Here is a 14,803-nt window from a genome sequence, read left to right as displayed (position 1 = left end):
AGCATTATATACAAATATTAGAAAAGAAGAACCAAAAATCAATGATTTAAGAATCTAGCTCAAGTCACTATAATAAAAAAAGAACAAGAAGACTGATTCAGAAAAAAAGTCAGAAAACACAAACTATGAGTATCAGGAATGAATAATGGAACAACATTATAGATTCTACAGAAATATAAAAGACAATAAGAAGAGACTATGAACAATTTTATACCAATAAATATTACAATTTAGATATGAACATAAAATTCTTTGAAAAACAAAATGGCCAGAGGAAGAAAATATGGATATTCTAAAATTTATTAGAGAAATTGAATCACCTATTCAAAATATTCCCCAAAAGAAAACCTCAGACCCAGATGGTTTCACTGGAGAATCCATCTAAATATTTAAAGAAGAAATAATACCAATCTTCCACATTCTCTTACAGAGAATAAAAGAGGAAACACTTCCCAATTATTTTTTTAATAAGGCCAGCATAAACTTGGTATACAACCATAACAAGTATATTACAAGAGATAAAAATCTATAAATCAATCTCTCTCATGAACATGGATACAAAAATGCTAAATAAAATATTACAAAATCAAATACACTGATATATAAGAAGGGTAATATATCATAAGCAAGTAAAATTATTTATAAGAATGCATGGATGATTTAACATTCAAGAAATTAATCAATTTAATTAACTACATGGAAAGAACAAAAGGTAAAACAGTTAGTATATTAATAAACTCAGTATAAACATTTGGCAAAATTCAACTCACATCCATGAGAATAACTTAGCAAATTAGTATTAGAAGGAAATTTATTTAATCTGATAAAAATTATTCACCAAATTTCTCAATGGTGAAATCTTGAGAAATTTCCTTCTGAGATTAAAAATGAGACACAGATGCTCTTTACTACAAATTCTATTCAACATTGTACTAAGGGTCCTAACCAGTACAATAACACAAGAAAAAGAAATAAAAGGCAAAATAATTGGAAAGGAAGAAATAAACTACCATCATTTGCAGATTACATGATCTGTGCAGAGAACCCCCCCCAAAAAAACTCTACAAACTTTTAGAAGCAATAAGTGAATTTATCAAGGATGCTAGTATCTATAACCTTGATAAATGAACTTATTATTTATTTATAACCAAAAACTGTTACCCAATTAGGCATAGCTACTCTAAAAGACTGGAGTTTCAAAAATCTTAAAATCCGAAAAGATTCTGTACTCTATTTTATGAGTGTCTGGGTTCTCCTGACACTTTAAAGAAACCAAAACTATTAATCATATACAATTCATAATGGATGAGGTTTATGTAGGAAGACCCATGCTTAAACAATTGGTACACAAATATAAGCTATAATGTTTTAAATTAAAATAAAATGCTTAAATAAAATAAAAATGTTTATTTTTAGAGATAAATCTGCATTTTAAACTCATTTTCAATTAGTCCGTGCTGAGTATGGCAGATAAGAGGGCTTCTGTTATGGGTTAAATTGTGTCCTCAAAATTCATATGTTGAAGTCCTAATTCCCAATACCTCAGGATGTGACCTTATTTTGGTTACCTGGCTACAAACAGGTACTATTCTTCAAGAAAACGGAATAATGACCCCAGGGGTGGGACTACCTCCTTCGTTCCAGAAGACACGTCAACCTTTTCAATTCTAGAGGGTGGGACCATCTCCTTGGTTCCAAAGTGTGGAGCCACCATCCAGAGCTTAAGAGGTTGGGCTGCTACCTTGGTGGGCCCAGAGGATGCAATGTTGAAACTGTGAAGTCTTAAAATCTAATGGAATTTGCCTTACTAGGTTTTGGGGTGCTTATGACCCAAGACTCTTTTTTTCCTTCCAGTTTCTCCCTTTCAGAATGGGAATGTCTATCCTATACCTGTCACACCATTGTGTACAGGATGGATGATCTGTCTGATTTCACAGGTTTACAGATGGAGAGTTCTGCCCCAGGATAAATCACCCTGATCATGGATGAATGAATCACATCCATTTGTAATTTAGATGATATTTAAATGAGATTTTGGACTAGAGTTGATGCTGGCATGGTTTAAGCCTTTTGGGGATATTGTGATGGGGTGAATGTATTTTGAATGTTTCTTGAGAAGGACACAAATCTTGGGAGCCAGAGGCAGATGGTTATTGGTTGAACTATGTCCCCACAAAATTCATATGATGAAGTCATAACCCTCAGTAACTCAGAATGTGACCTTATTTGGAAACAAGGTCATTGTAGATGTAACTGGTTAAAATGAGGCCATACTGGAGTAAGGTGGGCCCCAAATACAATATGACTGGTGTCCTTATAAAAGGGGGAAATTTACAACAGACACAGACAACACACAGGGAGAACTCTATGTGAAGATAAAGGCAGAGAATGGGGTGATGCTTCTACAAGTCAAAGAGTGCCAAAGATTTCCAGCAAACCAGCAGGACTAAGAGAAAGGCATGGAACAGATTCTCCCTCACAGCCCTCAGAGGGAACTAACCCTGTCAACACCTCGATCTTGGACTCTAGCCTCCAGAACTGTATTTAAGCCACCCAGTGACCATATTTTGTTATGGCAGCCCCAGCAAATTAATACAGCTTCTATCATAATTGCTTATTTTACAGGCTAGAGATAAACCAAAAATAAAATAATGTGCTTTGCTTATACTTGACACAAATGACTTACGGTTTAGCACATGGGCCTTGAACAATTCTTATTTTATTGCTCTGACTGGAACTTGCAGTTGCAGCTTGAAAAGACTGAGAACACCTAGGCTCATCCTCTAGAGGTCGTTTACCATTTCTCTCAGGACTTTGAATTTCTCTTCTAGCTGCTTGAGATGTTGAGGGTTGGTTAGCATTCTAAAACCAACAATTTAGAGAAAACATTTAAAAATGATTCACAAAAATTTTTTCTCTCTTAAAAGATCTAGAATTTTAATTTATCTATTTCTTATAATTTTAAGAATTGTGCCAACTGAAATTGATAAATAAATTCAGCAAAGTCTTAGGTTACAAAATTAATGTACACAAATTAGTAGCATTCATATACGCCGACAGTCAAACTGAGAACGAAATCAAAGACTCAAACCTTTCACAGTAGCAACAAAGCAAATAAAATACCTAGGAATATATTTAACTAAGGAGGTGAAAGACCTCTACAGGGAGAACTATGAAACACTGAGGAAGGAAATAGCAGAGGATGTAAACAGGTGGAAAACCATACCATGTTCATGGGTCGGCAGAATCAACATTGTTAAAATGTCTATACTACCCAAAGTGATCTACAGATTCAATGCAATCCCTACTAAAATACCAACAACATTTTTCACAGATACAGAAAAAATAATTCTATGCTTTGTATGGAACCAGAGAAGACCCCATATAGCCAAAGCAACCTTAAGCAAAACGAACAAATTGGAAGGCATCGATTTACCAGACTTGAAGCTATACTATGAGGTTACAGTAATCAAAACAACATGGTACTGGCACAAGAACAGAGACATAGACCAAGGGAGCAGAACAGAGAACCCAGATATAAACCATCCTCATATTGCCATCTGGTCTTTGACAAAGCAGACAAAAACATACAATGGGGAAAAGAATTCCTATGCAATAAATGGTACTGGGAAAATTGGATAGTCACATGTAGAAGAGCAAAACAGGATCTGCACCTCTCACCACTCACAAAAATAAACTCATGGTGGATAACAGACTTAAACCTAAGGCATGAAACTATAAGAATTCTAGAAGAATATGTTGGAAATACTGTTATAGACAACGGCCTAGGCAAAGAATTTATGAGGAATACCCTAAAAGCAATCATAGCAACAACAAAAAAATAAATAAATGGGACTTGATTAAATTAAAAAGCTTCTGCACAGCCAAGGAAACAATCAATAGAGCAAATAGATAACCTACAGAATGGGAGAAAATATTTGCATGCTATACATCTGATAAAGGGCTGATAACTAGAATCTATAAAGAACTCAAGCAAATCAGCAAGAAAAATTCAAACAACTCATTAAAAAGTGGACAATAGACAGGAACAGAAACTTTTCAAAAGAATATAGACTGATGGCCAACAAATGCATGAAAAAATGCTCAACATCTCTAATCATCAGGGAAATGCAAATCAAAACCACAATGAGATATCACCTAACTCCAGCAAGAATGGCTTTTATCAAAAAGTCCCAAAACAACAAATGCTGGCATGGATGCGGAGCAATAGGAATATATTGTCCCATCACATATTGTTGATGGGACTGCAAACTAGTACAACCTTTATGGAAAGTAGTATGGAGATACTTCAAAGAACTAAAAGTGGACCTACCATTTGATCCAGCAATTCCACTACTGGGTATTTACCCAAAGGAAAAAAAGACATTCTATAAAAAAGACACCTGCACTTGAATGTTTACAGCAGCACAATTCACAATTGCAAACATGTGTAAACAACTCGAGTGCCCATCAGTACATGAGTGGATTAATAAAATGTGGTATATATATACCATGGAGTAATACTCAGCCATAAAAAATAGTGAACTAATACCTCTTGTATTAACCTGGATGGAACTGAAGACCATTCTTCTAAGTGAAGTATTACAAGAAAGGAAAAACCAACACCACATGTACTTACCATTAAATTGGAACTAATTGATTAACACTTATGTGCACATATGGAAATAACATTTATTGGAAATCATGCAGGAGGGAGAGGGAAGAGGGGATGGGTAAATTTGCACCTAACAGGTACAATGCACACTATCTGAGGGATGGGCACACTTATAAATTTGACTCAAACGGTACAAAAGCAATTGATGTAACCGAAATGTTTGTACCCCCGTAATATTGTGAAATAAAAAAGAATTGTGACAAAATTTTGCAATCAACAGTGCTTTTATAAAGATGATTAAATCTAATCTATCTGCTATTACAATATTTTTTAAAGGAAGATAAAAGTGCTTCTTATACTAGTATAACTGAAAAGTTGGATTAAACATTTATTTCCATATGAACAGTAATAATCGTAGACGTAGTTTTTAAGAAGATAAACTCATGGGAAAAATTAACTTATTTGTCTTGATTTTGCCAAGATTCCAGAACTGGCCTCTTCTACCATTTATCCTACAAGAGTTATTGCTATCTCACGTAGAACCTGGGTAAGACTACCATGCTAGATATAGAGGTAAAAACTTCCCATGGAAACTTTCCTGTAGTACTAGCCTGAACAACAGGTAGGAAACGAATATGGACATACATACCACCTGGAAGTTTAAAACATTCACGATAGGCTCAAATTATGCAGAGAGCAAAACAAGATGCCAACTTTTGAGGGCCTTGTGAAATGTCAGAGGCTATGACTATTAGCCCAGTCTGCCCCAAAATAATGACAGAAAAAGGAAATAAAAAGCTGAAATTTTTTTCTCTTAGGTTTATATCATTAAGAGTCAATACATACGAGTTCTGAAGAAAATGTAAAAGGTACCAATTATAATTATGATCACAGTGCTTTCAGAGATATGCTATTAATTCTCTGGCACCATACCCGAAGTGTTTCTGATGCTGAGGCGTTTTCAGTTGCGCGACTATGGGTGACATACTTTATAACAGTAATTATCCCCTGAACTGCAATGCGCTTTTGTTCCCTGTACTGCAAGTCTTCAATCACCTCTCTCACTTCATTCATAGCTGTCAAGAGTGACCCAACTGCAAAAGAGGAATTCCAAGGAGACTGTAAGTTTTAAAGAACTGAAATGATAAAAGTAAGGATTATATTTGCAATGTAATTTCACAACATGGAATTATAAACTTGCTACATTAAGTCTGTAAGACTTTGTGTTTATATCTGACATCCCCTAATGTAATTTTTGTGAAATAGGCAAAATATATTTATCAGTTAAATTGTAACACAGGCTTCCAATCTGGAGTCTTCATTTTCAAAAGAAATTTTGCATATTTAATGTAATTTATATATTTCAAACTATAAAGTATTGCCTAGCCAGTGCACAGAAAAACCACATTTTAATTATTTCAACCATATACTACAAATTGCTAGCATTATGATATATAAGAAGGTGCCAATATTTAGATGATAGTATTAATAGGTTGGCATTTCAAAGTTTCTCTTTTTTTCCCAAACCATGCAATTATTTCATGGCTTTTAAAAAAGACCATGCTTATATTAAACCTTTTAACTGTCATATATTAATTCTACTAATTATAATTGATTCTACTAAAAAGTAAATTAATATTAGGTCTCTCATCAATACTTCAATTCCAAATTCAGCATCTCATTTATTTTGGTGTCATTTTTTATTTGAAGGTAGCACTCAATTATGTTATATACAATATATATCATTCACAAAAGTAGCATAATACAGTTGTCAATATCTTAATATCAAAGTGCCCAGCATCTCTTTTAGGTATCTTTAGTCTTTCTGTGTAATATCATAGGAGTTGAGATCTACCAAGGTCAGATCTGCTCGCAATGACATTAAATCAAGACATTACAGGTTGAGCATCCCTTGTCTGAAATGCATGGGACCAGGAGGTTTCAGATTTCAGATTTTTTCATATTTGCATTATACTTACCAGTTCAGCAACCCTAATCCAAAAATCTAAAGTCTAAAATGCTCCAATGAGTATTTCCTTTGAGCATCATATCAGCATTCAAAAAGTTTCAGATTTTAGAGCATTTCAAATTTTGGATTTTTGGATTAGGGATACTCAACCTGTATCTCCAGTTCGTCATCTCTACATTCTCTCTTTTTTTCCGGTCTAATAAAATCATAATAGTAACCTTTAGGATACATGGTATGTATTTTTAGGTCTCCTTTAAGACAAAATTATTATCAGTGAATGTTGCTACACTTTGGCTGACTCTCATAAAAGAATAAAGATGACTAACTGAAATAGCATATACCATACATATAACATATGAACATGAGGACTGGCAATTATATAAATACCTTTAACTGAATTACTATACTTGGAAAATGTCTCTGGCACTGGTGGATAGGGATAATATCCACCAATAACAGTATTCTTCACTTCCTCAGAATCGGTCCGTGTTTTAATCCACTGAATAAAGTTTTTTACCTTGGCATCGTAGGTATACGGCTGGCCTTTATGACCTCCTTGCAGGAAGGGTAAATCGTAGAAAACAAGAAATAAAAAGGTCACTGTAGTAAACTGAATAGACTTTTTTGTATAAGAAGTTTAATATTAAAACAGTCTCTCATATTACTGAGTAAAAAGTCAAGTTTACTTATTCACTATGTAGCAGATAATTATTTAAAGACAGTAAACAAATCCTAAGAAGGAAATCAGACATACAGTGCATTAGAGTTTAAGCGGACTAAACTGTAGCTGTCTATAGGATGCTAAAAACCACAGGAAGAAGGAAAAATAATAATCTGAATTTTTCTAACTGTCCAAATGGTTGGCATCTTCTGAAAAAACTGATTTTTAAATCATGTATTAAACTGAAAGTATGGCATTATGTATGAATCAAACTGCTTATGAATATAGCTCAGCATTTAAATTCATGCTCTTAAAACATACTTAAAAGTGTCATATTTACATATGATAGTATTTTTAAAAAGGTATGTATTGACAAAGATGTACATTACACCTTTCCTAAGACTCTACTTTTGACAAACTTCTGAATTACCACCATGGTAGCGCTCTGGTAAATACCCCATTCTATACTATTTCCTTACCCTCTCATTTGGAAACTTTAATCTTTATTGTTTTGACCCTGTTATTAGAGGGAACAGGGAAAATAATACACTTGTAGACAAGTAGTGAGATTCTTCTTACTATATAAATAAGATGTCAGATCTTGGGGCCAAAATTTGATACTTATTTTTGTTTTACTTAGAATTTTAAAATATTGTTAACTGAATCCATACTATGGTATCATGCTTAATGGTCTTCAATCTATCAAGCAATTTATGATTATTTACATTCTACATCAAACAGGAATTAAAGTTAACTGAAAGATATAAACACAATTCTCCAGTGAGTCAAAAAATCATTGCTTCAATCATAAATAATCCAGAAGCAATGCACTCCATAGGCCAAATATTTTTTGTTAAAACATTCTTACAATGATAAAGGAGGGCAAAATAAAGCTATCTTGTAGTTGACTGTTACAAGTTAATATGTGCTAAAGGATTCCAGAGAAGAGAAAATATATTACATTTCCAACAAAGTATACACAAAGAAATTACTCACCAGTAATAAACACTCGACTCTCATTGGTAGTGGTGAGGTAAAGCAATTTAGGTACTTGAGCATCATTTCTGACAACTCTCAATTGTGTACACGCAAAATATGTCGCTGTAAAAAATAAATATATTTCTGAAATTACTTTTGCATTCTAAAAAGGACATACCAAAATCAAGATCTAATACAATGCTTCTCTAACTTCAATGACAGAGGGAATAACATGGGACTACTATTAAAATGCAAATTCAGCTTCAGTAGGTCTAAAGTGGGGCCTGGGCTTCCGCACTTCTAATAAGCTCCTAGTTGAGTACTGATGCCTTCTATTCCTCTGACTATACTTGGAGCAACAAAGATCTAATCCTAGTCTACAGAGTCATTCTAACTGGGCACCCAACTGAGTGTGAAAAGTTATTTCCTATGGAGAAAAAAACTTAGTTTCTCCATAATACTTTCAATGATTGACCAAATCTAACACTGAACCCTGTATTACTCCAACTCCTTCAAATAGAGTGGGCTAAACAGTATTAATTTGTATTTGTTTATGCAAGGGTTTTACATCTCTCATGTATTTATCTTAATTAGACTTGAAGGCCAATAACAGGGCTTATATCATCTGTTTATTTTCTTTCCATCTTGCTAACTTGACAGGCTAAAAAGAATCCCTGAAAATGAGATTATAATGTCCTCAGATTTCAACTACTTTAAAAAATTATCAGTTGTTTTTAATTATTTATCAGGTTATTTAGTTATTAGAGTTTCATTAATCTAACATTTAAAAAAATTCTTTTAATTCACTACATGCCAAAACAGTCTTTCAAAACAGGAAATGAAGAAATAAATGTGAATTCTTGTAAGCACATAAAAGTAAGTTTTTATTTGAGAATAAAAATTTCTCCAGAGTATAACTATAAATTCATTTGCTATATCTTATATTTACTAGTTATTTCTTTATTCTGTAGCAATGAAAATAAAGAAAATCTGTTCAAATGATAAGAGTTATCTTAATTTATATCACTTTTCCTTATTTCAAAAACTGTACAAACATATGAATATTAATGGCTAAAGATGTTGGTACAGGAATATTAAACAAACCTCTAAAATCTGTTAAGAGGGTAGATCTCATGTTAAGTGTTCTTACCACAATAAAACCAAAATAAAAAAAAATAAAGAAACCTCTAACCTCTAATGACCTCTAATGGCCATTAAAAATCTGAGAGTCAGATCTAACACTTTCTAGCTGTTTGACATCCAGGAAATTACTCAACCCCTCTGGATCTTTGCTTTTTCACCTGACAGTTTATACAAACATCAACTGTTTAAAAGGTTACTGAGAATACAAAATGAGTTAATATCTAACAGCTTCTGCTACATAGTAAATGTACAATATTACTTCCCCTTAGTTCTTCACTTTCCTTCTAAAAAAATTTTTTTGTACTATCAAGGGATTTTGGTATTACTTCAGAAGACCCTTGGTCATATTCCCCCTCATAGGTCTGAAGCCCCCTTAATAGTCACAACTTTTTCCTTCACTCTTGGTCAAAAGACAAAAATAAATTGTGATTTTTGTGAACTTATTATACTAGAATAAATCTCACCAAGGTCCACATATACTTTAGAAAGATACATTTCACATTATTACAAGAAATAGAACATACATGCTTGGCAAAGTTTCTGTAAGAAATCTTTATCTAAAACTTGTGTCAGCTGGTTGTTTAACGTGGCTACAAACAAACAGAAAGGGATCTAGCAATAAAACCCACCTAAAATGAGGCAATGGAATTGTCATCAGAGGTCATCAATGACAATTGCTTATGCCCCAAAAGAAGGTACATGAGAGGTCATCTCCCACTCACCTGGGAAGCCCATGTCTTGGTTATGGTCAAAACTCTCTTTCTGTTCCATCCCCCAAAAGCTGGGGTAAGGTTCTGTTCTATCTGCATATATTTAAAAATTTTAATCTCACAAGCCTAGGGTAGAATCTAATGAAGCAGAAGTGTGTAATACTGTTTTGTACAGAGAAAAAAACAAAAGGGGCAGCAGAATAGTCCTGTATATAGTCTCTAGGTCTCTTAGTATTCTATAATTTTTATCTTATTGCTGGTTAAAAAATTAGATGTAGTGAATATTGGGAGCTTCCTCAATGTTGGCAAGCAGTTAACACAGGTAACAATCAGTATTTATTCATGTAATCATTTAGAAAATAATAAAATAGCATATTATATCTAAAATAGCTTTATGTTCTGAATTCAAATAAGGAAATAATCACTGAAATTACTGAAAAGTATTAAATATACTTTTTTCCTTATTGTAATAATCTGAAGACTAGCCTGTTATATGAAATATATAATGAGCCATACCTAAAATGTTTTCAAATAAATAAAACTAGTGGAAAAATACTTTGAAAGAATGCAGGAAAAAAAGTCAATGCCAAAGTAAGCCAAAGTAAAATACTGACCAACTGGTGTAACACCACCAACTTAATATTAATTTAATATTTGAATGGGATCATACTTACCACTGTCATTATTTAATTACATAGTTTGTCAATCCTCTATCAATTAATGCCACATTAGTAAAATCTTTGATGCCTTTAATGGGTTCTACCTAGTCAATTCCCAAATGGATACAAAGGGAACTGATTGCCCATGTTTTAGTTTTACTGAATCTGAAGTTTTTTTATGTGTGCAATTTTAATGAGAATTGACAAGAACACCTGTTTTCTGAAAAACTAGTTTAAATACCAAATTAATTCTGAATAGACAATCAGGTGTTTAATATCTGCTATCGCAAATATGATATTAATATAGAAAAGTTTTAAACATGCTGTCGGACTGCTTGAATTCACTAATTCAATGTCATGCCACTTCTACTATTTTTTAAGTTAATGTTCCCTCCTACTTTTAAAGATAAAAAGATAAAAATATTAAGAATTGAGTACTTGGGGAAATATTTTCGAAGACTTCTGGCTGAGATGTAGAAAACAGTTCCACTATAAATGGTAGCTCTGAAGTCCCATCAGCAATGTGAATCCAGCGATATGACCAAAAATCTTCACCATTTTCTATATGGATAGAATATTAAAATAAATAAAGGTAACTGATTATATACGTATGAACACATAATTATGCACTGAAATACTTTTTATGACTTTCCAACTTTAAAAGCTTACCTTTCTTTTTTGACCTCTGGACCCTTCCGACAAAAACTAAAATGCCAATTACATCACAGATATGATTTATTGGCATATCATCCAGTTCTGATCTAAAAAATAAAAAATTATTAAATAGATATTATATCTTTAAATAGAGAAAAAGCATTCTACAATTATGATTTTGAAAATGTATATCTACATAATTGCTACAGCATAATTTTGGGTAGATTTTCTTTTTTTGAAATAGGGTCTGACTCTGTTGCCCAGGCTGGAGTGGAGTGGCCCAATTATAGCTCACTGTAACCTCGAACTCCTGGGCTCAAGTGATCCTCCCACCTCAGCCTCCTGAGTAGCTGGGACTACAGGTGCATGCCACAATGTCCAGCTAATTTTTTTATTTTTTGTAGAGACAGAGTCTCACTATGTTGCCCCGGTTGGTCTTGAACTCCTGGCCTCAAGTGATCCTCCTGCCCTGGCCTCCCAAAGTACTGGGATTATAGGCATGAGCCGCCACACTCAGCTAATTTTGGGTAGATTTTGAACAAATTATAATGCATTATTTTTCAGTAATTAACATTAAAAATTAATATTTAAGACATTTTACAAGCAATTATTCTACCTTGTAATAAATCGGTGATTTAATCTTGGCAGTCTCCATTCTGGTTTCACCTGCTTTTCTGGAATGATAATTATATTTGTTGGAGGATCTCGAAGATTCAGGCAGATTTCTGAAAAACAAATAAATTACTTTAATATGATATTTAATATATACTAAAGAATATATATGTACGCACATTACACAGCAAAGTAATAGACTGAACATTTTGGAACCTACCACCAAACCCAAGAACTAGACCATTATCAATGGTCTTCTGCCTCAATTATCATGTCCACTTATTTCTCCACCAAAGATTAACCATACCTTGAATTTTATGTGTTATCGTTTTCTTAACTTAAAAAAGATTTTATCACTTATATGTTTTTGCCCAAATAAAGTAAGTTTGTCTTTGTTTTTTAACTTCATACAAATGGAATTATACAATATATAGTATTCTAGGGCTACTTTGTTCACTTTTTTTTTGCTAAAATTCATTCATGTAGCTGCATATAGCAGGGTTATTTTTATTTCTGTGGCTGAATAATGTTCCAGTGTGTCAATATACTATAAGTTATTAACTATACCTTATTTATCCATTATTGTGTTGATGGACAGCTGGATTATTTCCAGGCTTTTGCTATTACACAGGATTGTTACAAATATTTTTGTATATGTCTCCCTGTGCACACAGGCAAGTGTTTTTATAAGGTATTATACCTAGGAGTAGAAACTCTGGATTGTACGATATGTAAGTGTTCAATTCTACAGGCTAATCCCAAATTATTTTAAGTAGTTAACCTATTTATATTTCCACCGGCAATGTGTAAGAATTCCCAAAAATACACATCCTTTCCAAACTTTGGTATTGTCAAATTTTTTATTTTTTGAGAACGCAGTGACATGACCAAGTTATGGTCTTGTTCTATACTTCCCTTATTAGTAATTATATTGAACACAATTCATATACTTATGGTCCATACATACATCCTCTTCTGTGAAATGCCTGTTTGTGTCTTCTGCCCATTTTTCTATTGAATTGTTTGTTTTTAAAAATGTATTTGCAGGAATTATTTATATATTAATTCTTTGTTGACTATGTAGTTGCAAATATTTTTACCCAGTTTGTGCCTTGTTTTTTCATTTCTTATGGTGTTTTTTGATGGACATGAATCCTTAATTTTAATGTAGTTATTAGGTTTGTTAATATTTCTTTTATGGTTACTACTTCTTATGTCTTATACAAGAAATCCTTCCTTATCTTAAGGTCAAACTCTAGGTTACTTTCTATAAGTTCTTCTATAAGTTCTTTCTGTAAGTTCTTCAAAAAGTTTTGCCTTTCACATTTAAGTATTAGATATATCTTGAATTGATTTTTATATGGTATGAGATAGGGATATACTGTCATTTTTCTCATATATTAATCAAGTATCTTACTACTATTTATTGAATGGTTCCTCCTTCCTTGATGATCTAGCAGCAGTCCCCAACCTTTTTGGCACCCAAGACCGTTTTCATGGAAGACAATTTTTTCCATGGACCGGAGAGGGAGCAGATGGTTTGGGGATGATTCAAGCACATTACATTTATTGTGCACTTCATTTCTATTATTATTACATCATAATATACAATGAAATAATTATACAACTCACCATAGTTTGGAGACTCCTGCTATATAGCACATCTGTCATATCGAAATTCTATATGTTTAGGGCTATATTTTCGCTCTGTATTGTGATTCATTGGTCCATTTATCTATACTTGCACCAATACAACATTGTCATAAATACTATAGCTTTATAATAATTGTTGATATTTGTAAAACAAACCTGTACTCCCTTACTACCTCCCTATTCTTATTCTTCAGAAGTGCCTTGACTATTCTTGGCAATTATGTGCTTCCATATGAATTTTAGAATCAGTTTGTCAGTTTTAGAAAAAAAATCTGATGAAATAGCACTCAATCTATAGATCAATTTGAGAGGATTTATTTATGAAATTGAGACTGACCTCCCACCTGTGAACACGAGATATTTCTCCACTTATTTAAGGATTTCTTTTTTATTTTATTTTATTTTTTATTTCAGCATATTATGGGGGTACAGATGTTTAGGTTACGTATGTTGCCCTTGCCCTGCCCCGCCCCCCTCCCCCCCTAAGTCCGAGTTTCAAATATGTCCATCTTTCGGGTGGTGCGCATTGAACTCTTTGTATATGCAAATACCAGTCCCCTCCTCCCTCCTCCTCCCTAGGATTTCTTAATCTGTCATAGAATTAGTTAAATAAAAAAATATTTAAGGCTTTATTATTAAGGCTTTCTCAATGTCTCAAAGACATATTCAAAATAATGTGTCATAATCATCTCCACACAGGTCTTACACATCTTCTTTTAGATTTATTTCTAGATACCTTATAGTTATTGTTGACAATGTAAATAATGTTTTGAAATTATAATTTCTAACTCTTTAGTATTGGGGTATACAAAATCAGTTGACTTTTGTATATTGATCTTACAGCTACCTTTGCCAAAATCTTATTAGTTTTAATACTTTGTGTTATTTTGAATTTTCTTTATAGAAAATTTAATTTGTGAATAACAAGTTTTATGTTTTTCTCTAAAATTCTTATATCTTTAATACATTTTGCCTTCTCACACTGGTTAGGTCAGCCAGTACAACATTAAATAGAAATAGTAATAGGAGGCATCCATGTTCCCCATTTTAAAAAGAAATGTTTCTAAATTTTCCCCATTAAGAATAGTGTTCGGGCCGGGCGCGGTGGCTCACGCCTGTAATCCTAGCTCTCTGGGAGGCCGAGGCGGG

The 14,803-nt window shown here is 32.9% G+C and overlaps 1 protein-coding gene across 1 annotated transcript in view; it reads right to left on the bottom strand.

Annotated features, from left to right (window-relative positions):
• Positions 1-14,803, bottom strand: part of LOC105810790 (chromosome unknown open reading frame, human CXorf57) — a 55,692-nt gene that overhangs the window by 23,690 nt on the left and 17,199 nt on the right. Inside the window, 7 exon segments of the mRNA XM_012644825.1 lie at positions 2,687-2,862; positions 5,549-5,709; positions 6,972-7,136; positions 8,242-8,346; positions 11,174-11,296; positions 11,405-11,496; positions 12,006-12,114. Of these exon segments, the coding sequence (XP_012500279.1) occupies positions 2,687-2,862; positions 5,549-5,709; positions 6,972-7,136; positions 8,242-8,346; positions 11,174-11,296; positions 11,405-11,496; positions 12,006-12,114 (931 nt within the window).

The sequence above is a fragment of the Propithecus coquereli genome, unplaced genomic scaffold (genome assembly GCF_000956105.1).
Source record: "Propithecus coquereli isolate 6110/MARCELLA unplaced genomic scaffold, Pcoq_1.0 Scaffold104, whole genome shotgun sequence".
NCBI classification, from domain to species: domain Eukaryota; kingdom Metazoa; phylum Chordata; class Mammalia; order Primates; family Indriidae; genus Propithecus; species Propithecus coquereli.
Note: the sequence above shows the minus strand (reverse complement) of the source record. Positions and strands in the feature narration are given on the sequence as shown.